This window comes from Rhamphochromis sp. 'chilingali' (genome assembly GCF_963969265.1).
Source record: "Rhamphochromis sp. 'chilingali' genome assembly, chromosome: 15".
NCBI lineage: Eukaryota > Metazoa > Chordata > Actinopteri > Cichliformes > Cichlidae > Rhamphochromis > Rhamphochromis sp. 'chilingali'.
The window spans coordinates 31,395,411-31,418,495 of NC_137942.1; the positions used below are offsets into that span (position 1 = coordinate 31,395,411).

Here is a 23,085-nt window from a genome sequence, read left to right on the forward strand (position 1 = left end):
TTTTTTTTTCTTTCTTTTCATTTATCTCATAGCAAACTCTAATGTTACTCCACTTTTTGAGGGAGAGCCAGGCCATTACATACCATCAGCAGCTCACTTTCTTGTGGAGAGTGATATGTTCCTTATGGCAGGGAGGATGGTAGGGCACTCCTTTCTTCATGGAGGCCCATGCCTATCTGGACTTAGCCCAGCCGTTGTGCATGTCCTACTTGGTGGTAGTCCTGAAACTGCCACCGTTACACCCGAGGACTGTCCAGATCTAGACCTGAGAGGGACAATTCAGCTTGTAGGTTTTTATGTTTAAATGAGGGAACGTTTATACATTGCCCCGTGTGAGTTATAAACATGTCTAACCTAGACTAATCCTTTAAAATTGTTCTAGATCAAAAACTCTGCCATTGAGACATGGTCTGAGACTTTTAACTTGTCTTTTTTTTTTTTTTTTTTTTTTTTTTTATGTATGAGGAATTAGGAATTTATAGTTCTTGTTTCTGTCTGAATTACTGTCTTATGGGTTACAGCTTGAAGGGCAATCCAAGCTGTCGGATGAAGAGAGAAAACGTGTTCAGGATCTGGCATATGCATGGGACCTCCCCCCCTTGACAGAGAACAACAGGAGATGGCTGTTTGAGAAATTATTACTCCATTCTGTGAGTAAATTGAAAAGTAAGTAAAATATTTCTGTGTTACTGTTTAGTTAACGTTTTTCCTTAGGTCATTGGAAGAGTGACGAGGTCGATAAAACAGCTGAGAAGGGGACTTAAAGAAACCCATATGTGGACCCTGCTGACCCAGCGACCTGACACGGTGCCCTTACTCTTTCCACAAGAGTTGGCTGCTGTGAATCCTGAGGTAAATTTTGTGTTCCTAAATACTGTATTCATTAATAACATTTTACTGTGTTGTAGAAAATGTAGTCCAAAGCAAACTATGAAGACTTGAGTCATTCTACAAAGTGAAAAAATTGCAATTTTAATTTGGCATTTACCAAGAATTATGTATCAAATAATAAACTTACCATAACAAAGCTGTATTCATTTTTACAAATAAAATGCACAAATACTAAAAATGAACATATTCTTGTGGACCATACATCTTTACAGCAGTTTTTCTTTAGTCCTGTAAAAATAAAACTGCTCAAAGCCTGATTTACATATAGAAAACGATTTTGTAGATTTGAAAAAGACATGACTAAAATACATTAGTAATTATTTGGTAATACACATTTTCTAATTATATATTTAGCCATTAATGTTGTTTGAATTTGAAAAAAAAAAATTGATTTCTATTTTCATTTTTTGTTTGAGACAGTTTCTTCTTTTAAGATACAGTCAAAACTATGTAGAGGTTTGGGGATCCAAGTGAACACAAAAAGCACAAAACATGGATTATTATAGAAATTTATTCAAGAAATCAAGTCATGGACCATAAGGCTAAGTGGGTGATAGTGAGCTAAGAACAGGTGAAATATGGCTATAGGGAAGGGAACTACCCAAAACAAGAACAGACAAAATCCATGGAAATCTGAAAAATGTGCAGCAGTATTTTTAAGGGTATACTTTGTTCTGTTACAGGTCCTTCTTCAGCGGATCGTGTGGCCAGAAGATGAAGATGATGACTGTCCTCTTGAAAATAAATGCCGAATCACAGGCTACATGAGGCATTTTATTCTAAATGGTAGGTTTGCCATTTTGCAGGAGGGGAATACTACGGAGCCCCGCAGGGGACATGGGAGGGAAAAAAAATTAAGACGGACTTTTGCGAGATCTCGCAAAACAAACTCGGGATCTCGCAAAAGTTGAATTCCAACAATGGCGGCAGCTACTTAGTTGTAATATTACTCTTTCTGGGTCACAAAATACACCTTTAAGATATTTTGAGGCGTGAATGTAGTGGTGTAAATGTCAGATACCTGCTCGGTTTACAAGACATCACATATTTGCAAAAGTGCTCCGACGCTTTTGGAGATGTGACACCCACTAGCTCGAAGCTAACGGGAGGTCGAGACCTACTACAGCCGGGAGGAACACCGCTTTCCCGGCACATCGTGCCTCGACCTCCCGGTCGGCTTCGAGCTGGCGGCCTCTGAAGAATGCGGCTAAAACATTTGCGAGATCCCGAGTTTGTTTTGCGAGATCTCGCAAAAGTCCGTCTTAATTTTTTTTTCTCCCGTGTCCCCTGCGGGGCTCCGTAGAATACCAATATTATTGCAATGTTAAAAATATATTGGTTGGATTTTTTTCAAGGTTGTTAAACCTCATTTTTTTCTTCACAGCAACACCAAGTGAGCTGAAAAATGTCCTAAAATTCTGGACTGGATGGGAGATTGTGCCAAAAAGTCTCACAGTGGAGCTAGTGGATGGCAGACATCCAACTGCTGCCACCTGCTATGAGACCTTGCGCATTCCATACCACTACAAGGACTATTTAACTTTTAAGGAAGACCTCATTGCCTGCTCTGAAACCTGCCACTCAGGGTTTGGACTCATTTGAGTCATTCCCATAATGCAAGGTAGTGTTGTACAAGTCTCTGTTTAAGATTTGGAATATAAATGTTCACATCTACTGGGCCTCTCTGATGCCATTTACTCTGTGCAGGCAACATTGGTTCAGTTCTCGGTTGAAAATGCCTTTAAGTAGTTTTTAAAACTGTTAATGTCTTGAAAGTTTACCTTGTCAATGACATCTTGCATGCATCTTGATCAAAATAAAAGGACAAGATTGACTTACATTGTTGTTTTAATTTTGAAACATTCCAACCATCAGCCTTCAGTCAAATATTGCTTTACAACATAACATTCAAACTGACAAGCAGTTTCTATTTAGTTTTCTGAGTGAATCTATATTTTTAAGTTCCCTCTCCTAATTCTTCAGTATTTACATTACGAAGCTTTACTAAAAATTCCTACTTATAGCAAAGTTTATAGCTTCAAACAGTTGGTGAACCCTGTGTAATCTCATAGATTTCAGCACAATTTGAAGATCAGATCCCATTTCATGACCAAAGTCACAATAATCAGAACTGCTTATACACAATTATGTTAATGAAAACACCATGAAAATTCTTTGAGTTGGTTTAGTTTAAGCAGACTGATTGTCCAGATGCCCGTGATGAAGATCCGATTACATTTCATGACCAAATTGTGCAGAAATTAATGAAATTCAACAAGATTCACAAACTTTCCTGCAACTGTATGTAGCTTTCCTATGCTAAATGAATTGCTGACAAAACTGAACAGCCATAATGTAGATGTCCGCACCAAAGAACTGGGATGCCGCTCTTGGATTAACAACGCCCTGTAAAGTTGTCATTTGTTCTTCTGTCAATGGACAGTCAGTGTTCGGAACAACAATGCTTGAATGGTTATGGCAAGATAGGCCACTGTCCTCCCAGTCAATGTCTGGAATCTGGAAGCCCTGCAACGAACAAGCAAAATTAGGAAAGAATAATTGTATATAGGAATCAATGAGTACTAAAAATGTGCACCTTTACCTGTGTGTTTTCTGGAACAGGAACAGGGTGATATCTGTGACCCAACTCCCACAGCTGGTTGGGACTCATGTTGTTTTCTGTTCGCAGTGGATGGTTGTCCCATCCACTGCAAAATGTATTCAAATCATCCTCCAGTCGAGGAAGAAAGACGTAATGGCAGCAAAAGAGGTGTGCAACATTTGAAATGTCAAGAAGGCCCTCTTCCTCAAGGTTGTGAAGAACATCGTAGTAAATGCATGTAACGGCCACCCAGAGGTCTCTCCACAGTCGCTCTATTCTGAAATAATATATAAAAAATATTTAATTAGGTATGGCTTTTCTTGGTGTGTATGAGAAATTCCCTGCTTGTTTCTACCCCGACATGAAATGTGTGCATGACAACAGTAATAATACATTACCAGGGCATGTAGGAAGGACCCAGGCATATCACTTAAAAGGTGCCAAAAGGGTTGTAATGATCAGTGGCAACATGAGATGACAACCAGACCATTAACACAGAATGAACATTCATGGAAGGAAGGAACAGACTGGAAAAGGTGCGTGAATAACTAAAAAAAATAGGGCACATTCCTGAAGGCTCTTTGGGGTTTGCTGGACCTGTCCAATATTTTCTTCCTTGAGGGGTAAGTAATGGAAATTGAAAGAAAAAACAACAAAAACTGCCAAAAAAAAAAGGAACACCTGATACATATCACAAAGTGTATCATGCTGGATAGGGCACTGTTTTCTAAAGACATTTTACTGTAAAACTTTCATAAAACTATACCCTTTAAATGTATGTATTTTTAATTAATGGAAATAAAGATGCAACACCTTCCATCTTATGTCAGGAACATTTGAGGTGGACAGTATTTTATGAGAACAAACCTTTGATTGTGCACACTCTTTCCTGAAATGAAACTGCCTCTTCCTGTGCCACGAACAGTAAACATCAGCCGTGCAACCTCCACATTTTCCCCTCCGTGGTCGCCACGAACCCTGAAAACAAAGAATCGTACCCCAAAACATTCGAAGCTTTAAAAAAAAATTAGATCTGATAATAAAGAACAGTATATGCCTTAAGCAAAGTTTGAAAAACAAATTGTAAAAGAATCCTTAAAATCTTTCATTGCTACTGCTCTTGAATGCATCAGAAAAATTGTCTCATGAATGCACTTTCCAGCATGTGTCAGTATGAAGTGTAATTTAACACAGCTGTTAAAACATTTTTCAGGATTTCACAGGTTAGTAGTAATTACTTAGATTTATTGTATTTGTTGAAAATTACGCAAGTGCCATCTTGTATCATTATGATCTGTGTAAGGAGACAATTTTTAGAATATTTTTGCAAAAATATTTACATCAAATTAAACAAATAAGTAGTCTATGGCATTTAAAAGTGGTTACCTACAATTCTGAAATGATAATACTAATTCTTATTGATGATGATATTGAATTTGAAATCATGGTGTAACACTGAACCCGACATCATAAAATGATTACCCTTGTAATGTCAGGGAGTTACAGCCAAGGAGGCAAAATATTACTATCTCACCCCTTGTATCCAATTACATAACAGCAGTGTTTGGTAAAGGTGTTGAATTAATTTTTTTTTATTCTTAAATATCCCCAAGTCACCATAACAATCCTTTGAAATTAGAGATATATATATTGAGGCAAGTTAGAATCATCTTAAACAACTTAATGAAATATCCAAATGTAGTCTTACAAAAGGTATGTAAGATAATACCTAACCCATAATAAAATGCATCACTTATTACCTGAGAGGAAAACCAAACTTCTCGATTGATTTTCGGAAGAATGCCAGTGTTGTTGATGCCAGATTGTTGGAAGCAGCACCGAGATACATAATCTTTATAGGAAAAAGAACAATGGGAAACTTCCATGTAAATATTACATTTGATTTACTTACTAAACTAAACTTACCTTACGAGAAAAGCCATCAATACCTCCAAAGATCACAATGTTATAGCTGAATGGGGAAAACAAAATTTTTTTTTATCAATTTTGGAATTATCACTTTGAAGTGTTTAAATGTAAGCAATGCAAGATGTAATTTATGTATGTCCAGATGCAAATATAGTAACGAGTAAGATAACAAAATACAGTTCTGAACATTTGCAGATGAAAAAATTCTCAGGAATATCTTTCACTTCAAAAGATCAAATAATTTACCGTATCAGTTTGTGATTTGTGTCAATATGCATTAGAGACTGTGGTCCTGGGACGGAATAAGCACGTCGAGCAATGCATCCCAAGGAAAACATCCTTGACACAACACCAGCTGTGTCAACACGGTGCATAGAACTTCTAACCCTTTGGTACTGGACTCTGTGTCCTCTGGCCTGAAGAAGTGCTTTCACCATCCGGTATCCAGCGTGAGGCTGCCTGGATTTTATGTCTGTAATGCATTGGTCCAACTCTTCATCTGACAGGCTGCTATAGAGTGCTTTGACTGAAAGATTGAACTCATTCATGCGTCTGAATATTGTGCTTCTTGACATTCCCAAAATTTTAGCAATGGCTGGGATGGACAAGTTCAGTTCCAGAAGGCTGTTAAGATGATGGGGGGAAAGAGCCATTCTTAGTCGCCCAGTAGGTCCCCACTCAAACTGAATGACAGCACTATGTAGATTCATTTTATCCTTTTCTCTGTTTATCAGAGTATGTAAACTACATAATGCATCTAAGAGGACAGGGCAAACCTGAACTTGACCAGACAAAGCTTGTAGAAAAACTAGTTCCTGGGTGCAAATGAAATCTAAAAAGTCCAGATCCAGGGGAAGGTGTTCAAGACAATGTTCTAAACGTGAACGCAGTCTCAGAAGAATATGATGTAGGAGAAGATCCTAAAGGAGAGGAAAAAGTAGAATTATTTTTGTAATTTTTAAATCACCAACAAAAAGTGAGTTAAAAACACAAGGTTAGTTACCTAGTTAACTGAATATTCTTAGGCTATAAGATTCCAATGTTTATTTTATCATATTTCCTTATGGTTCTTTCAAAAAAGTTTATTTTTTAATTCATGCCATTTGTTGCAGCATTTTGATTTTCTGGTTAGGATTTTATTTATTCTTTTCTTACATCTTTTGTTTTAATAGCACAGTATATTTAAAAATTGAGCTCGCAAGAGAAAAAGCTTTATTTTCTATTTTATCTGTTTTATTTAAATGTTTTTGAGAACAAAGCCAAACCAAAACTTAATGAAGAAAGCTGGAACTGATTATTGAGTTCAGTGTTCCCAACGAATACTCTGAATGGATGAAAAAAAATGAAAACAGATTCCCTGGCAGCGTGTTTCATTTATGAAAAGATCAGAAAATTAAATTTGATATTGTCAAATTTAATCCCTTTGGTTTATGAAACAGTGAGAATGAATTTCTTAATGGGTGGCTCAGTTTGGGGAAATTGTGGGTAGCCTGCAAGGACCTCAACTCAATCCTATATTTCCGTTTTAATATTTCTAATGTTTGCCTTGTTTTCTTCACTGTCTGGTCTGCCTCTGTCTTGCGTGTATGGATGCATTTACACCGAAATGTCCCCAACAAAGGATGTTTTAATTCACCACTATTCCAGTGAAACACGAGTCTCCCATCTTCCTGCTACCGGTCTGGAGTTTTTGTTCACCAAAGCACACACCAACTTCATAGTGACGGACAGATCACTGCCCTTTTGCCGCCTTGTCTGACCGTGTTTTGTGGCTTTGGTTCACTTCACCTCACTCTTCCCCATTCTTGTCATTAAATCAGGCCGTTCTGCAACCATGGCAGCCATTCACTCTATGGCTTTATTCATGGTGTATTTTACCCCTTCACCAAAGGCCGTTCTCGTTTCCAACATTATATTTGCAGTGTTCGTCTATCTATCAATATCTGCGGAGTATTTTTTTAACGAGTATCCTATTTTCTAAAGCACAGCATGTAAAGGGTAGCTCGGTTAGCAGGATGCTAGCATGTAGCGCTTAGTGAGACACGCCTCAGACGAGTTGAGCAAAGACCCCGTCTGTGTACTTTATACGTGAGCAACGGATTTAAATAAAATTAAGGTTTCAAAAGACAAACTTGAAGATAAAAAAATATATATACTCACCGGAGAGCCGCCAGGGTTTGCCGCTGCCATCTTGGCGCTCCTAAATTCAAAACGCCTTCTGCAGACAGGCATGGGAGGCGTGGAAATTGTCTTTGAGTTAGTCAAACGTTTTCCTTAGTTCGAGTAGATGATAAAAAAAAATAATAAAAATAAATGGGATTTTAAGTAGGACTAGGCATTCTGTAATGATCTCTATTTAGGAGAAAAACTTAATCACTCACCTTTAAACAGCTCTCTTTTAGGAGACACACTGCTGGCTAACGGTGTCATGTGATCAAACAGCGTAATTTAATTGGCTGAGAGCCACTCGACTCGATCTGGTGCTGATTGCTCTGGCTTGGGTCATTAAAGTTCATCACTTTTGCAGTTGAATTTTTGCAGGCGAATTTTTGCAGGTGAATTTTTTTCAGGTGAATTTTTGCAGATGAATTTTTTTCAGGCGAATTTTTTTCAGGTGAATTTTTGCAGGTGAATTTTTTTCAGGTGAATTTTTGCAGGTGAATTTTTTGCAGGTGAATTTTTTTCAGGTGAATTTTTGCAGGTGAATTTTTTTCAGGTGAATTTTTGCAGGTGAATTTTTGCAGGTGAATATTTTTGCAGGTGAATTTTTGCAGGTGAATTTTTTGCAGGGAAATTTGGAGGATAAAAATTCAGTGTCATAAATTCAATGTCTAAAAATACTTGAATTCTGATGACACTATATTTCTTCCATAGTAAAGTGTGCGTGTTAGTCCCCATAGGGAAATAGTTCCTCTGCATTTAACCCATTCACCCAGTGAAGCAGTGGGCAGCCACCAATGCAGCGCCCGGGGAGCAGTGTGTAGGGACGGTACCTTGCTCAGGGGTACCTCAGAGTAGCCGTTCAGTGGAGTCGAACCCCCGACCTTCCGATCATGGGGCTACCACTCTACCTACTGAGCTATCCCTGCCCCGAAAAGCCTATACTCTTGTTTTAATTTTTTCTTTGGGTCTTTTGTTAATGTAATTTCTTGCTTCAGGACAGCTCTCAGCTGGGTAACAGCTGAGGGACTGCATTTCCCTTCCCAGCTGCGGTTTTTAGCTTTTTGTGGATTTCTCCACCTATTTACAATTATTTTACCTGCTCCGGTTTGTTGTTTTTCTAACCATTCCTCATCAGGTGTTAATTTTGCTTGTTTATTCCCCATTTTCAAAGATTATCCTGGGCCGTCCCTGTCACACGTGACTTCAGAGTGGTTGCTGATACGGCCTTTGACTTCACCCTAGAGGTGAAACGGTATCAGTTTTGAGATGAAACTCAACTGTTCTCCTTTGTCACCAGTACGTGAGCCTCAAGCAAAGAAAACAAAAGGTAAGTAGTTCAGCAGCGTATTGTGCTGTAAAATCAACTTACTTCCAGACACATACACACATAGACTCAGGTTTTAGAGGTAGCCATAATTACTTTGTAACAAATTGTAAAAGCGCACAAATGTCTAATTCGGTTCCTTTCGGCGAATCCTAACCTACTTTAAACCTTTGCGGCGGTTTTATATACCAAAATAGTGTTTAAAGAAGAAACCACCAATTGAAATAAAGTAACAAATATACCAGAAACAGGGGGTATAGCGGAAGCTGAACACCAGTAAACCATGAAACAACATATATTAATTCTTTAATTAATTTCCCACAGTACCTATAATGTTAACATGTTAGGAAACAAAAACTAATTGAATAATCCTACAAACTAATTCAAATCAAAGCTGAATTTTAATGTTGTTAACAATACAGAAGCGCGCACACACAGCAACACAAACATAAAGAACTAATTAATATTATTGGAGACAACGATACAAAACACACACATTTCAAAGCCTCAAAAAAATTACCAGAGAACCTAACTGTCTGACCAGCATGCTTCAGACAAATTTGTTTTCTTTGCTCTTGCGGGGCTTTGCACAGCCCCTGTGGTACCACCGTGGGCAAATGTCACAGCCAATCTGAATTAGACAAAACAAGGAAACACAAGTATTATGTTAATAGTGTTGTACAAATAAGTATTTAAATAACAATTTTGCAAAATACTCAGATCATAAAGCAGTCCACCATTCATTACAACTACAATAAGTCAGATGATGTATTCACATGGTCTGTGACATTTTTAAAATTATATTTTTTTGTTTTTTTTAATCAGCTTTTTAAGCTGAATGGGCTATGGACATGTAAAACATAAGCATTTACCCATTCCGTGTCACCATCATGGTTCCCACAATAGTGGCATAGGTCAGTCAGGTCATCTTCAACAACAAGAAGCAAATACTTTAATTTTAATAATAATGAACTCTGTTTGCATGACTACATAATAAGATTATAGCAATAAAAGAACAATGTTAAAAACACGTTCAATGTAACAGTTTGTAGTTTACTATTTAATTTATATTTGTAATGATACCTGTATTCTCAAGAAGACATATTGCAATCTGTTGTCTCAGACTTGCAATACTTGAAGCAGAGTTCTCAAACTTTACTGGAACATCTTTTAAGATGCACTCTGCAAACTGTGAATAAAATATATAACAATGCTGTCATTATTTGAAATAACATTTGCTATTCAAAAAATTGGAATCATATTTATTTTTAGAAAATCATAGTAAGTGCTTGTGTTGAACAAGAAAGAGGACACAAATGGAGACACTGGAGGAGACAGAGCAGAGACTAGAACCAAAAGCAAGTGATTTTATTAAGGCAGGTAAACATGAACAGAACGCCAGCAAAGATGGAACAGGAATAACAACTAAATTGGGAAAATAATTATGAAATTATGCTAAATATGAACCAATTTAGACAACTATCACAGCTCCTTCCTGAAACATCCTTGCTGCAGGAAGGAGCGCTTTCGCAGATCATTCATCCCAACAGCAGTTAAACTCTATAACTCCTCAATGACGATGTCATAATTCACTGGACTTTGTGGACATCCATGGTCAAAATTAATGCAAAATGCACCTTCTCTGTTTATGGAGGTGTGCAGGTATATATGTATACATATGTATACTTAGTGTCTACGTGTGTCTTCATGTACATGTAGATATCTATTACTTCACAGGAACAGTAATGGTAGAATAGTTATGTTAAGCTATATAGTTTGTCTTGGATATTTCCACAAGCACATCCATAAGCACATACTTTGTATGCTACCGTTCTATAAAGTGTATTTTCTATTTGTTTGTATTTACTGGTATTTTTGTATTTTCCTTCTGATACATACTTTACCTACTTGAGCTGAGGTAACGCAAAAATTTCACCTATCCTATCTATGATGACTACAATGCGTATTGTGATGAGATGTGGAGGTAAAATACACAGATGACTTGACAACAAAACAAAGGAAGAAAAAGGTCTGAGATACAGACAGGAGGTGATCATGGAAATTGGAAACGTATAGGGAAACAGCTAAATGAAATGAAAATTATGACATCACATTAGAAGAGTAAAATTAAACACTAAGAAGAAAGAAGCACAGGACTGTCAAAGTAAAACAGCAAGCATAACAACATGCCGACATGACACGAACCAACAAGGGAGGCTTGACAACATCAAACACACAGACAAGAAATACATGTCATATTAACTACATGACAAGAACTGGCTTACACAATGGGCTATAGATGATAACATTAACCCTTGTATAGTGTTCGGATCTGTGAGACCCGTTTTCAGTTTTTTTCAAAAGAAAAATTAAACAATTAATTATTTTTTCAACCTGAAATTCATTGGCTTTGGCTTATTTTCTGTGAAGAACATAAATCCGAACTAATTTTCAATGACCTCATACTGTACCTCCCCCCACGCATTTACATTACATACAAGGTGTTCGGGTCCACTGGACCCAGGTCTAATAAAAGTGTTGAAAGTGTAGGTCCTGTGTTCCCACACTCTGTCTTCCTCCTTTCTGGTGCTGCTGATTGTGCGCGAGCAGGAGGGGAAGAAAACACTAAGTTGCAACATTGTTGAAAATTCAACTATCAACACAGTCTGCTCTTACATCCCACACATTTTACCCTCTTTCTTGAGGGATCCAAATTTTATTTTCTCATACCCTGTCCCACCTGCAAATTAGGGGCATAGTACTATAAAAAAGACTTTGCCAGTGTGGTTCTTTATCACAACTGATCAAGATGGCAAAAGATTATCTGCTGCGAGGGCCATCCAATTGATTTTGGAAGAGAGGGGCTTCGGATGATGATGTTGACAAAGAGGTTTCAGAATATTTCACATTTCTGAGTCTGACAGTGACTTTGAAGAAGAGGATGAGGTTGAGCACCAATTAGTAACAAAACAAAGACGAGTACCCCATCAGCAGACAGCTCCAGGACCAGAACAAGCCCACCAGACAGCAAGTGAAGAAATATGGATGTCAATAACTGGTGAAATTGAATGGTCTTCTTGCCAAGAAATGAGCCACCCTGCAGAGCTGTTACTGTGATAAGCCAGGGCCAACACGGCTGACAGTTACTCATGTGCAGGACATCAAGTCTTCATTTGAGCTTTTCATCCCAGATTCCATCCAGAAAATTATTCTGGATTGCAGTAATCTAGAAGGAAGGTGTGTTTTTGGAGAGAGGTGGAAGGAGATGGACCAAATTTATCTAAGAACCCCAAAGGCCTACTTTGGGGTTCTTATCCTTGCAGGACTTTTCAGGTCCAAAGGGGAATCCACAGAATCCCTGTGGGATGCAGAAACCGGCAAGAACCTTTCCGTGCATCAATGTCTCTGGAAAACTTCCACAAAATTTCCAGGATTATCTGTTTTGATAACCAAGACGACAGACCAGCTCGACGGCAGAGAGACAAGCTTGCTGCCATCAGGACAGTGTGGGATAAGTGTGTGCACCACCTCCCCCTGTTTTACAACCCTGGGACTAATGTCACCATTGATGAGCAGCTGATCCCATTTAGTTGGGAAACATATTGCTTAACGTGTAAATGTGTTGTCTTTCCACTCACTCCACTTGATTAGAACTGATTTTTTTATAACATTTTATAAAAAAAAAAACAAAAAACAAGAAGCACATTAATTCAGAAATGTGATCTAACAAAGGTAAAGGGAAAAAATTAACCATGTTTGCTGTTCATATGGCTTGTAATTGGGATGAAGTAAACATCTGTTGAGTAATTTAATATAAAATTATTTGATAGTGTTAACAATCTTACAGATTGTTGTTACTTACAGATAGGCTGGGCTGAGCATTTGTGGAACTAATGGTCTACTGAGATTTTCACACAAACATCTCACAACAGAATGGTTGCAAAAACACAATTAATTTAGTGAGTGGCAGTTCTCTGGGACAAATTGTCTAGCTGATACATACCAGAGAATGCATTGACTGCTACAGCTGGTAGGGGGACTACATAAACCCAACATAACTGACCATTTACAACCAGGGCTGGCAATAGAGCATCATGCACCAAGAATTGAGGAAGTTCAAAAGGAAATTTGAAGTCCATGGATGGTTACATACTCAGAACATAAAATATTGAAAGCTGAAATCTTATAAACGTTTACTCTTACACCATGTAAGTAGTTATGAAGTTAACCTCATTTCCATTAACATAAGGAAATTAATGTAAGCAATTGTGAAAAATATGTATATTTGATCATGTAATTTATCATAATTTGCTGCAGATTCTGCATTCCTTTTATTCATTATGTTTATTTCAGTCATGGTCTTACACATACCTTCAATACGTAGGCACCACATGAAGTTGCATACTGTTGAATAGGATGAGGCAGTGTGTCACATGCCCATCTTGATGCATTAAGCCCTCTGTGTCTCATGAAAAACCTGAAAGACACATGTAGTAAGGATTAATAAGTTGTTCTGTATAAAGGATTTGCGTGCTAAACCTAGACATGTAAGGTGCGTGTGGGGTGCTGGTACAAGCCAGGGGAAGGACATCCAGTGGACATCTTGGCCAAATTAGAAAAACAAAACACCAGTGTTGTTGACCAGGGCCCTGTTTCAGGAAGCCGGTTTAGTGGAAAAACTGAGTAAGTATACCCTGAGTTAACGAAAACTCTGGGTTTTCGGTTTCACAAAGCGAGTTCAGCTGAAGCCTAAGTGAGTCACTATGACGACACACGCCGTGAAGCTAACCTGCCCCCTAGCAGGTTTACTACAACTAACCCTGACTGACCCCGCCTCTTTGTTGGAAACCTGACAGCAGGAAGTGTCAGACATGGCGTGTCCCTTCCTTGAAGAGCCAGTAGATCTTGAAGCCCAAATTCTCCGCAGAGCTCTCCGCCGGGAGAGAGTGATCAGAGCGCGTATGGACATCTTATCATTACCTGATGATTTCCTGTGCGAACGTTACCGTTTCTCAGCACAATCAATAAGTTATTTGGATAACATCCTCAGGCCATATATTGCGCATGTGACACATCGCGGACATGCGCTCAGTCCATTACATATTCTTTGTACCGCACTCCGTTTCTTTGCAAACGGGAGCTTTCTGTACAATATCGGTGACGCTGAGCACGTTTCCAAGGCTACCGTCTGTCGGGCAGTCAGGAATGTTACAGTAGCACTGAAACGTCTCCTGCACTCGTTTGTGGTGTTCCCCGGTCACAGACCCACAAGATGCATCAAAGAGGGATTCCACAAAATTGCAGGTATCAGGATGAACAAAACTCAATGCATGATGTGGTGATACGTGAACTACCACTCAAATGGTACATAAATTTCCAGGGTTCCCAGGCGTGATTGGCTGTATAGATGGCACCCACATCCCAATCATTGCACCCTCAGCAAATGAAGGAGACTATGTGAACAGGAAGTCCGTCCACAGCATCAATGTACAGGTACATAATTCCCTGTAGCATTTCACACCAACAAGTGATGGCATCATGGTAATGGATGCTAATATGTGTTCTCTGCACTGGGTAGATCATATGTGATGCTGCCAACATCATCACAAATGTGGAAGCCAAGTGGCCAGGCTCTGTACATGACTCACGAATCTTCCGGGAATGTACACTGAGCACCAAATTTGGACATGGTGGGTCGAAGTAACTGTGAAATATACAGAGACCAATTGCCACAGGGACGTTTGCACTGACATGTATTCTTCTGTCCTAGGAGAGTTCACTGGCCACCTGCTTGGTGATAGGGGGTACCCATGTCTACCCTATTTGCTCACCCCTTACCCTGACCCTGAACCGGGCCCACAGCAGCGTTATAATCTGGCCCATTGCAGGACACGGGCCAGAGTTGAAATGACCATCGGAATGCTCAAGGCCCGGTTCCAGTGCCTTCGTGGACTCAGGGTCACCCCAGAAAGGGCATGTGACATTATTGTGACATATGTGATCCTACACAACATTGCCACGATTAGAGGTGAACAGTGTCCAGCTGAACCAGACAACAGCAGTGATCCACACGATGAACATCCTGACCCACCCACGAACGTACAGGATGGAAGAGCAGTCAGAGACACCATATGCCACAACCATTTCCTGTGACCCATCAACCCAACATGTTACAAGACAAATACACAGATACTGTGGTCAACTGCCTTTATTGGTCACCCTGTATGTCCTGTACACAAAGAATAAATGCGTATATTAGTATGTTGTACAAACACTGACATGATTCGTCCATCTATGATCACTCCACCCACCCTTAACTGTTGTTCCAGCAGTACAATCTCCAGCTTCGACTTTTGGATCTGCAGCTGGAGGTGCACCATTTCCATGTCGCACTTTCTTATCTTCCTGGCCAGATATGTCTTATACAGCTGCTTCACAGGGAGCTATTGCAACAAGGGACATAGCATTGGCATCCATAGTACATGCCTACTTAGGTTGGTTGTAAATCAGTGCTGAACAACCCACTGTGGAAAGGTTCGTTGTAGGAGTGGCTGGACCCTCTTCCTCTTCATTTCCAGCATCACTCTGCCGGGGACACAGTAAGTCCATGGTGTCATCATAGTACCACATTGTCGTCAGTTGTTATATTTTCCACTGTACACTGTATACCTCATAGTGTGGCTCTGTTGCGGCCTCCTCTGTAGCAGCTGTCACTGTTTCGTCATCATGTGCCTGTGGTGGAGACATTTAACAACATTGCTGTTCTACTGTTGACACATGTAGTCTGTGGAGTATTACGAGTACTCACAACTGCATGTCGGTCTGGCTCAACAGGGGGCTGCACCAGATGCAGTACACCATCACCGTCAACTGGAAGAATATGGGGTTCATACAGGTCACTCATGACTTATGTGGGCGCAAATGGCAATTACCAGACATACCAATCACCATACACCTCATTGTCAGTATGCTCTCAGAGACAACCGACACTGAGGGAAGGCAAAATCAGTAGGTGTCAGGGTGGAAACGCTTTTATGAGCTTTATGTTGCATTGAGGTATATGTTCATATGTTACACTTATTGGGAAAGGTACGGAATGTACTACTCGCTCTGTCTCTGGGAACAGGGAGCTCACCCTGTGGGAGGTTAACACACACACACACGCATGTATGCAAAATTAAAGGACACTGCTATGCTCATAATAAAGACGTACCACTGCAGCTCGGTGTGTGTGAGTCTCTCCCTGGGCCCTCACCCGTGCAGCACGTTAACAGTTTCCAAGTGTCTCAGTGTTGTTTATTCACCTAACTGTTTGATGACTGTCATTCTCTGTCAGTAGGACAGTAACTTCCCTACAACATAGTTCATTTTGGTCAAGGTGACTGTGCAGAATGGATGTATGCACGCCATGTATTGTTTTGGATTTACCCCTTATGTAGGCACTTGTGTCTTGTGGGGTTGTTGCCACAGAGGATGTCCCCGCAGAGATGCCTTCAGCCACAGGGCGCCCACTGTTTTGGCTGAGGGCCAACTGCTCAGCCTCTGTGAGTGGTGGTGGTGGAGGACCCCCACCTGTTTTTCGGGCCTCCGCTTTTTTTCTGTTGGCTGTGACGGCACACATTTGGGCATACAGAGTAGGCAAATGTGTACTTGTGATGTGCTCAGATAATTTCAATATGTGCTTACAGGTGGTATATTACTGTAGCCTCTAACTGCAATTGATTTACATAGGACACACAGACCAAGCACTATGGCTCATAATACAATTACACCTTACCTGTTTGGACTATGTTTTTATACTTCATTTTTACTTGCTGCCAGGAACGTTTGGGGCCTGTTGGGTTGCACCTGCGCTCACATCACATCACAAAATAAAATGTATAACATAATAAATAGAATGACATATGATAAAATAACGTGTTATATGGGTGGAAATCCCTAGATCAATGTTTAAATTAACACTCACGCATTGACTCTGTCGGCTATGTTTTGCCATGCATGCTCCCTTTCCTTTGCAGCTGCGGCTGTGTTACTTTTTTTCTGCATGATGTGCATGCTGTCGGCATATGCTGCCATCAGAATTTCCGCCTCGAGCGCTGTGAAATACGTCGACCGCGCCTTCTTTCCCTCCATCTCCATGGTGACTCGCTTAATCTGTGCTCCACTGATCGGGGCTTTATGTATCCTCGTGCGCGTGCTTAACTTGGGGTTGTAGCAACTCCGCGTTGATTGAACTAATTGTTATCAGCCTTTCTGAAACGGAATATTCCGAGTTGGACAGTTCGGGGTTACTCAACCGTGAGTGTCGTTTTTCACTCTGAGTTTTCTAAACCGGCTTCCTGAAACAGGGCCCAGGGGTCCGTTCTTCGTACCTCGCTTACTACATCCAAGATCAAATCATCGCGCCAACTTTGAGCTCGCTATTCCGGTTCTCCGAACACACCTGTTGTTGACGATTAGTATAGCTGGATGAAGTAATGTGAGATCACTGGGTGGTTTAACAGGGGCTACGCATCAATAGTAGAAACATTGATCGGCGAAAATGTCGGAGCGCGCTCAGTATTTTTCGGCAGCAGAGCAAGAACTCTTGAGTGAGGGATTTCAGGAGTTTCAGAGTTTAATTAAAACGCAAGGGAACACTGCAAAGGCTGCAAAAGCAAGGAGAGAGGGCTGGCAGAAAGTTGCTGACAAATTAAACTCGTAATTTAATAATAATAATAATAATAATGGAGTGGATTTATATAGCGCTTTCCAAGGCACCCAAAGCGCTTTACAATGGCCACCATCGTCCCTGTACCCAAATCCTCCACCATCTCCTCATTGAACGACTGGCGACCTGTAGCCCTGACCCCCATCGTAAGCAAATGCTTCGAGAAGCTGGTCAGGGACTTCATCTGCTCTGCACTACCCGACTCACTGGACCCTCTACAGTTTGCATACCGCCACAACAGGTCCACTGATGATGCCATAGCCCTGACACTACACACTGCCCTGTCACACCTGGAGAAGAGAGACACGTATGTGAGGATGCTGTTTGTAGATTACAGCTCAGCATTCAATACCATCGTTCCCTCGAAGCTGGACAGGAAACTGCAGGATCTAGGACTGAGCAGCTCCCTCTGCAGCTGGATCCTTAGCTTCCTGTCTGACAGACGCCAGGTGGTCAGACTGGGCAGCATCACCTCATCCCCCATCACACTGAACACTGGTGCTCCACAGGGGTGTGTACTGAGCCCTCTCCTGTACTCACTCTACACCTACGACTGCACAGCCACTAACAGCTCCAACATCATTGTGAAGTTTGCGGACGACACTACAGTGGTGGGTCTTATCACCAACGGTGATGAGACGGCTTACAGGGAGGAGGTCAGCGCCCTGACCCACTGGTGTCAAGACAACCATCTCACCCTCAACGTCGCAAAGACAAAGGAGTTGATAGTGGACTTCCGGAGGTGCAGAGAAGTACACACCCCCATCACCATCAACGGCGCTGCTGTGGAGAGAGTGAGCAGCTTCCGGTTCCTTGGAGTACATCTGGCTGAGGATCTTACGTGGTCAGTACACACAAACAAAACAGTGAAGAAGGCGCAGCAGCGCCTCTTCTTTCTCAGGAGACTGAAAAGATTCGGCATGAGCCCCCGCATCCTCAGGACCTTCTATCACTGTACCATTGAGAGCATCCTCACTGGATGCATCACCACCTGGTATGGCAACAGCACCGCCTACAACTGCAAAGCTCTCCAGCGAGTAGTGCGGTGCTCTGAACGGATAATTGGAGGTGAGCTTCCCTCCCTCCAAGACATCTACAGGAAGCGCTGCCTGAGGAAAGCGGGGAGGATCATCAAGGACTCCAGTCACCCCAGCCATAAACTGTTCAGACTGCTTCCATCAGGAAGGAGGTTCTGCAGCATCCGGTCCCGTACCAGCAGACTGAGAGACAGCTTTTTCCATCAGGCCATCAGACTGCTGAACACGTCATAGACACCTCAGCTTCACTACTGGAACTTCAACATTATGCACTCCACACTGTATATAAATGCCACTTGTTTTGCACATTTTCAACTCTGTATATTTTATATATTTTATTATTATTATTATTATTATTATTATTATTATTATTATTATTATTTTTACTATTTAATTTGTAAAAATGTGTATACACACACACACACACACACACACACACACACACACACACACACACACACACACACAGGAAAATATTTAGTATACACATCCAGAAATGCATACACTATTATATATTGTACATATATTTATTAGTTTCAGGTTGGCCATTCTTGTATTTTGCTCGTTTGTGTTGTTGTGTTTGCACATCTCTGTTGCTTGTGGGGCTCGCACACAAGAATTTCACTCGCATGTGCTGTGCCAGTGTGCCTGCACATGTGATGTGACAATAAAAGTGATTTGATTTGATTTGCCACTATTCATTCACTCTCACATTCACACACTGGTGGAGGTAAGCTACAGTTGTAGCCACAGCTGCCCTGGGGGAGACTGACAGAAGCCAGGCTGCCATATCGCGCCATCGGCCCCTCTGGCCATCACCAGTAGGCGGTAGGGTAAATGTATTCTATTACACTATATTATCCAATATTATATTACATCATATCCTCTTTCACATTAGAGCCACAACAGGACCCACTAGAACATGGGAACAAGTAAAAGTGAAATATAAGAATATTCTACAGAATGGTAATATTTATCACTTATATTGCTTTTCGTCTCTTGGAAAGAGACCCTGAAATAATCTGTTTGTTTGTTTATAACAGCAACCAAGAAAAGGGCAGAGCAAAAAAAAGACAGGTGGTGGTCCTGCACCCCCTCGTCAACAAGTTGGTTAAGTAAATAATACTCTCACGGGAAAATCGATATCTCTATGAGCACACTGTCGCGCTGAGCTAAAGGATCCTGTCTATCCCGCAATATACGGTGAATTCTGGAAACTCTCCTTATCAATCTTGCACCTTCCGCAATGGGTGGCTCACGTATACGGACAGGACATGGCTGCGACAGACTTCCCAAATCCACCTTGGCTTTTATAGCCGTGGTCTCTCATCTTGATTACACGAAGTAATTTACTATTACTACTCTGAAATATGAATTACATCTGTAATAATCACATACATGTAATAGAATGATTGATAGTACCTTTTTTTTTTTTTTTTTTTTTTAGAAAATGACCTGTATGTATCTGTATGAAATCAATAAAAGGATCAAGTACTGCATTATCTTTAGTTACATTGATAATATTTATTTATGGAAACACAGTGGTAAAATATCGCTGTTGCTTTTGTATACATGAAGCGGACATACCTGAGTGGCCGCGATCTAATCCTGTTTACATAAAGTAAGCCTGCTCCCAAGCAGGTTTACGCTTACGGATCTGTTGCTATGACAGCAAGTCCCGGATGAGCTTCGGAGAACCGAACGATCCAAGATCACGCGAAATCGTCAACAATCAAATCCAGCTAACTTACTTAGAGAGGTACGAAGAACGGACCCCAGAAGGTGGAAACTGTGCTACAGTTGGGTAAACAAGGCACAAGAACTTGCCTACCTACATAAACAGTCATACAGCGGGATGCACAGAGGACAGCTACACAGGAGGAAATTAATAATCTGGGAATCAAACATAATCCAACAACCCCAAAATATGACACTTTTCTCTATAGAATAAACTCAGGGTTACAAAGTGAGCTTTTAACATAAGCCATAATACAAAATCACAGGGACACAAGACAACTCAAAACACGTGGTCGATAGACCCAGGATCCCAACAAACTGTGTTTTTGATTAAATGAGGCATAACCTACAAATGTAATTACATGAGTCATTTTAAAATACTGTATACACAGAAGGTGCAGTGCTCCGAAAAATAAAAAGTTGAGTTTTCTAATTAAGAGATTTGTGATATTTCAACAAGACTGTTGAATACAATAAAGTAATATGCTTGGAATTCATACTTTTTAAAATATATTTTAAAACATGATTGTCTTTGAGCGTATAGCTTCTACATCAAAGACTTAAAAATAAACTGAATGTGTCAGCTTGTGTATATTTGGCAACATCCAGCAGCTCCGAAATGTGAGATGAGGATGCATTAGACCACAGGTGTCGAACTCCACGCCCCAAGGGCCGGTGTCCTGCAGGTTTTAGATGTGTCCTTGATCCAACACAGCTGATTTAAATGGCTAAATGACCTCCTCAACATGTCTTGAAGTTCTCCAGAAGCCTGGTAATGAACTAATCATTTGATTCTGGTGTGTTGACCTAGGGTATTATCTAAAACCTACAGGACACCGGCCCTCGAGGCCTGGAGTTCGACACCCCTGCATTAGACAGATTATTTTAAAGATCATTACAACTACTACAATTTTAAGGTAACTTATAATGTCACTTTCTGAGTTTTAAATGTTTTTCTTCTACTGGATTTACATTGTGTTAACACATATGCAGAGACAAATTTACCTTGAAATGTCCCGGCATTGTTTGACTCTCCTTTTGCTTTCACCAAGTGAAAGGGGGCCCTTCTCCTTTCTCCAGGTTTGATCACCTAAATGTTGAAGCACTAGAGTTACAAATAAATAAAATTGACGATGTACTTGTGTCTTGCAAGGCACACTGAATGCACTACTTAATCTATGCTTGAACATAAGATCAAGATGGGTGAGAAATTAATTTTAAAAAGACACACAATGTCTTAGTAATATGCTCTTCTACATTGTGTCTTGTCTTAATTGCAAATGATTCTCCAATTGTCCAATTTGGAGAATGTTTTAAAATGTATTTATATTGTTCCTTTAATTGGTCACCCAGTAGTCTATACGCAAATGACCATGAAGTATGAAAAAATTATTACCACCAGCATCCAGTGATGACCTTCATTGACAACTCCCAAAATATACTTGTAGAAGACTGGGTCAATCTGTAACACATTAAAAAAAACAAGTTAGACCCACCTCACTGATAATACGTATTGCAAAGCTTTTAAGGACAACTTAATGACAGAATATTGTTTAATACCTTAATTTTTGGCTTATTCCACTTCCATACCGTGGTTGGTTGAATTTGTTTACCACGACAGTCAGATAAGCATTAATAACCTGGAATTACAACAAGAGATTCACAATAATTGATTTAAATTTTTAAATACATTAAATAAAGTTAGTTATGCAACCAACTTTTTTTGTTGGAAACAGTAAGCATAAAAACAAAGAAAGAAATGTCACTTTACCTCACTTTCTAATTCCCTTTGGGGAGCTGTATTGTAAATGTCCTCAAAGAATATCTTGTATGGTCCGATTTTTGACAGGAGGACATACGTCTTATTTCCCTCCCAAGCATCTGTCACATCTATGAAATGTTTACAAAAAATAATGTATTTGGATGGACCTTAGAACAAACCCCCCCACAAAAAACAACAACAACTCTAAATTGTTGGAAAATAATTTTCGCTGAATATTTTTAGACATGATAAGAAGATAATATTAGATCAGTTTTAGTGTTCCTTAGGTTATTACATGTCAGTTTGCACATTAAGTTAAATATTTTATGAATATTTCAGAATGCTTTGTTATTTAGACTAATGCAAAAGTGACAGTGACAGTATTACCTAACTGCACATTAGTGTTCCAGGTTTAAGGAACCCATCCTCAGGGCTATTCAGCTGTATGTTACTGTTCATCAACCTTGTTTTACGACTAAAAGATAGACAGAACTTTTGAATACATGAGCCCACAACTCGTAAACATTCTGCATCAACAGTTAAAGACTACGTAGTCAGTAAATGCTATTCCAAAAATGCCAATAATTTTAGCACTTCTTAAAATGAGTAAACATACTCTTGATGATAGATTTTACAGAGGCAGTGGAGGCATGCATCATGCCCAGAGCGGCACTGGACAATGCATTGGTGTAGACGTGGTGGTGGATGGTTCAGAGGCTGACATCGTGGTGGATGGTTCAGAGGCTGACGTGTTGGTGGATGGTTCAGAGGCTGACGTGGTGGTGGATGGTTCAGAGGCTGACGTGGTGGTGGATGTTTCACAGGCTGACGTGGTGGTGGATGGTTCAGAGGTGGACGTGGTGGTTGGGGGCCCGACTGTGGTAGTGGTGGATGGCTCAGAAGAAGAAGCATTAGACAACTTATGTGGAA

General features: G+C 40.2%; 4 protein-coding genes across 4 annotated transcripts in view; 2 read left to right on the forward strand and 2 right to left on the reverse strand.

Moving 5' to 3' along the window:
- Positions 1-3,179, forward strand: part of LOC308411808 (G2/M phase-specific E3 ubiquitin-protein ligase-like) — a gene marked incomplete at its 5' end in the record, with an annotated part of 7,257 nt that extends 4,078 nt beyond the window's left edge. The window contains 5 exons of the mRNA XM_080905834.1: positions 33-286; positions 522-650; positions 715-852; positions 1,575-1,677; positions 2,276-3,179. Of these exons, the coding sequence (XP_080761960.1) occupies positions 33-286; positions 522-650; positions 715-852; positions 1,575-1,677; positions 2,276-2,493 (842 nt within the window). The 3' untranslated portion in view covers positions 2,494-3,179. The remainder of the gene's footprint in view (positions 1-32; positions 287-521; positions 651-714; positions 853-1,574; positions 1,678-2,275) is intronic.
- Positions 1-15,112, forward strand: part of LOC308411961 (putative nuclease HARBI1) — a 24,372-nt gene extending 9,260 nt beyond the window's left edge. Inside the window, exons 2-5 of the mRNA XM_080906035.1 lie at positions 8,757-8,912; positions 14,290-14,402; positions 14,488-14,599; positions 14,680-15,112. Of these exons, the coding sequence (XP_080762161.1) occupies positions 8,852-8,912; positions 14,290-14,402; positions 14,488-14,599; positions 14,680-15,062 (669 nt within the window). The 5' untranslated portion in view covers positions 8,757-8,851 and the 3' untranslated portion in view covers positions 15,063-15,112. The remainder of the gene's footprint in view (positions 1-8,756; positions 8,913-14,289; positions 14,403-14,487; positions 14,600-14,679) is intronic.
- Positions 3,211-7,690, reverse strand: LOC308411809 (uncharacterized protein; the record flags this gene model as incomplete). The annotated part of the gene is made up of 7 exons (XM_080905835.1): positions 7,583-7,690; positions 5,669-6,342; positions 5,420-5,465; positions 5,254-5,345; positions 4,361-4,471; positions 3,494-3,770; positions 3,211-3,417 (listed from the first exon to the last, which is right to left on the reverse strand). Exons 1-7 carry the CDS (start codon positions 7,652-7,654, stop codon positions 3,211-3,213), a joined length of 1,479 nt encoding a protein of 492 aa, XP_080761961.1. The 5' UTR covers positions 7,655-7,690.
- LOC308411960 (uncharacterized protein) lies at positions 15,103-17,058 on the reverse strand. Its single transcript, XM_080906034.1, has 8 exons — positions 16,876-17,058; positions 16,687-16,757; positions 16,338-16,514; positions 15,718-15,779; positions 15,579-15,641; positions 15,435-15,494; positions 15,221-15,352; positions 15,103-15,138 (listed from the first exon to the last, which is right to left on the reverse strand). Exons 1-8 carry the CDS (start codon positions 17,046-17,048, stop codon positions 15,118-15,120), a joined length of 759 nt encoding a protein of 252 aa, XP_080762160.1. The 5' UTR covers positions 17,049-17,058; the 3' UTR covers positions 15,103-15,117.
- Between the last annotated feature and the right edge of the window lie 6,027 nt (positions 17,059-23,085).

Coding starts and splice junctions, on each gene's coding strand:
- LOC308411960 (XM_080906034.1), bottom strand. CDS start 17,048: ATGGAGATGGAGGGAAAGAAGGCGCGGTCGACGTATTTCACAGCGCTC. Junction 16,758..16,875: donor ATAGCCGACAGAGTCAATGC/GTGAGTGTTAAT, acceptor ATGTGAGCGCAG/GTGCAACCCAACAGGCCCCA. Junction 16,515..16,686: donor TAAAAACATAGTCCAAACAG/GTAAGGTGTAAT, acceptor GTGCCGTCACAG/CCAACAGAAAAAAAGCGGAG.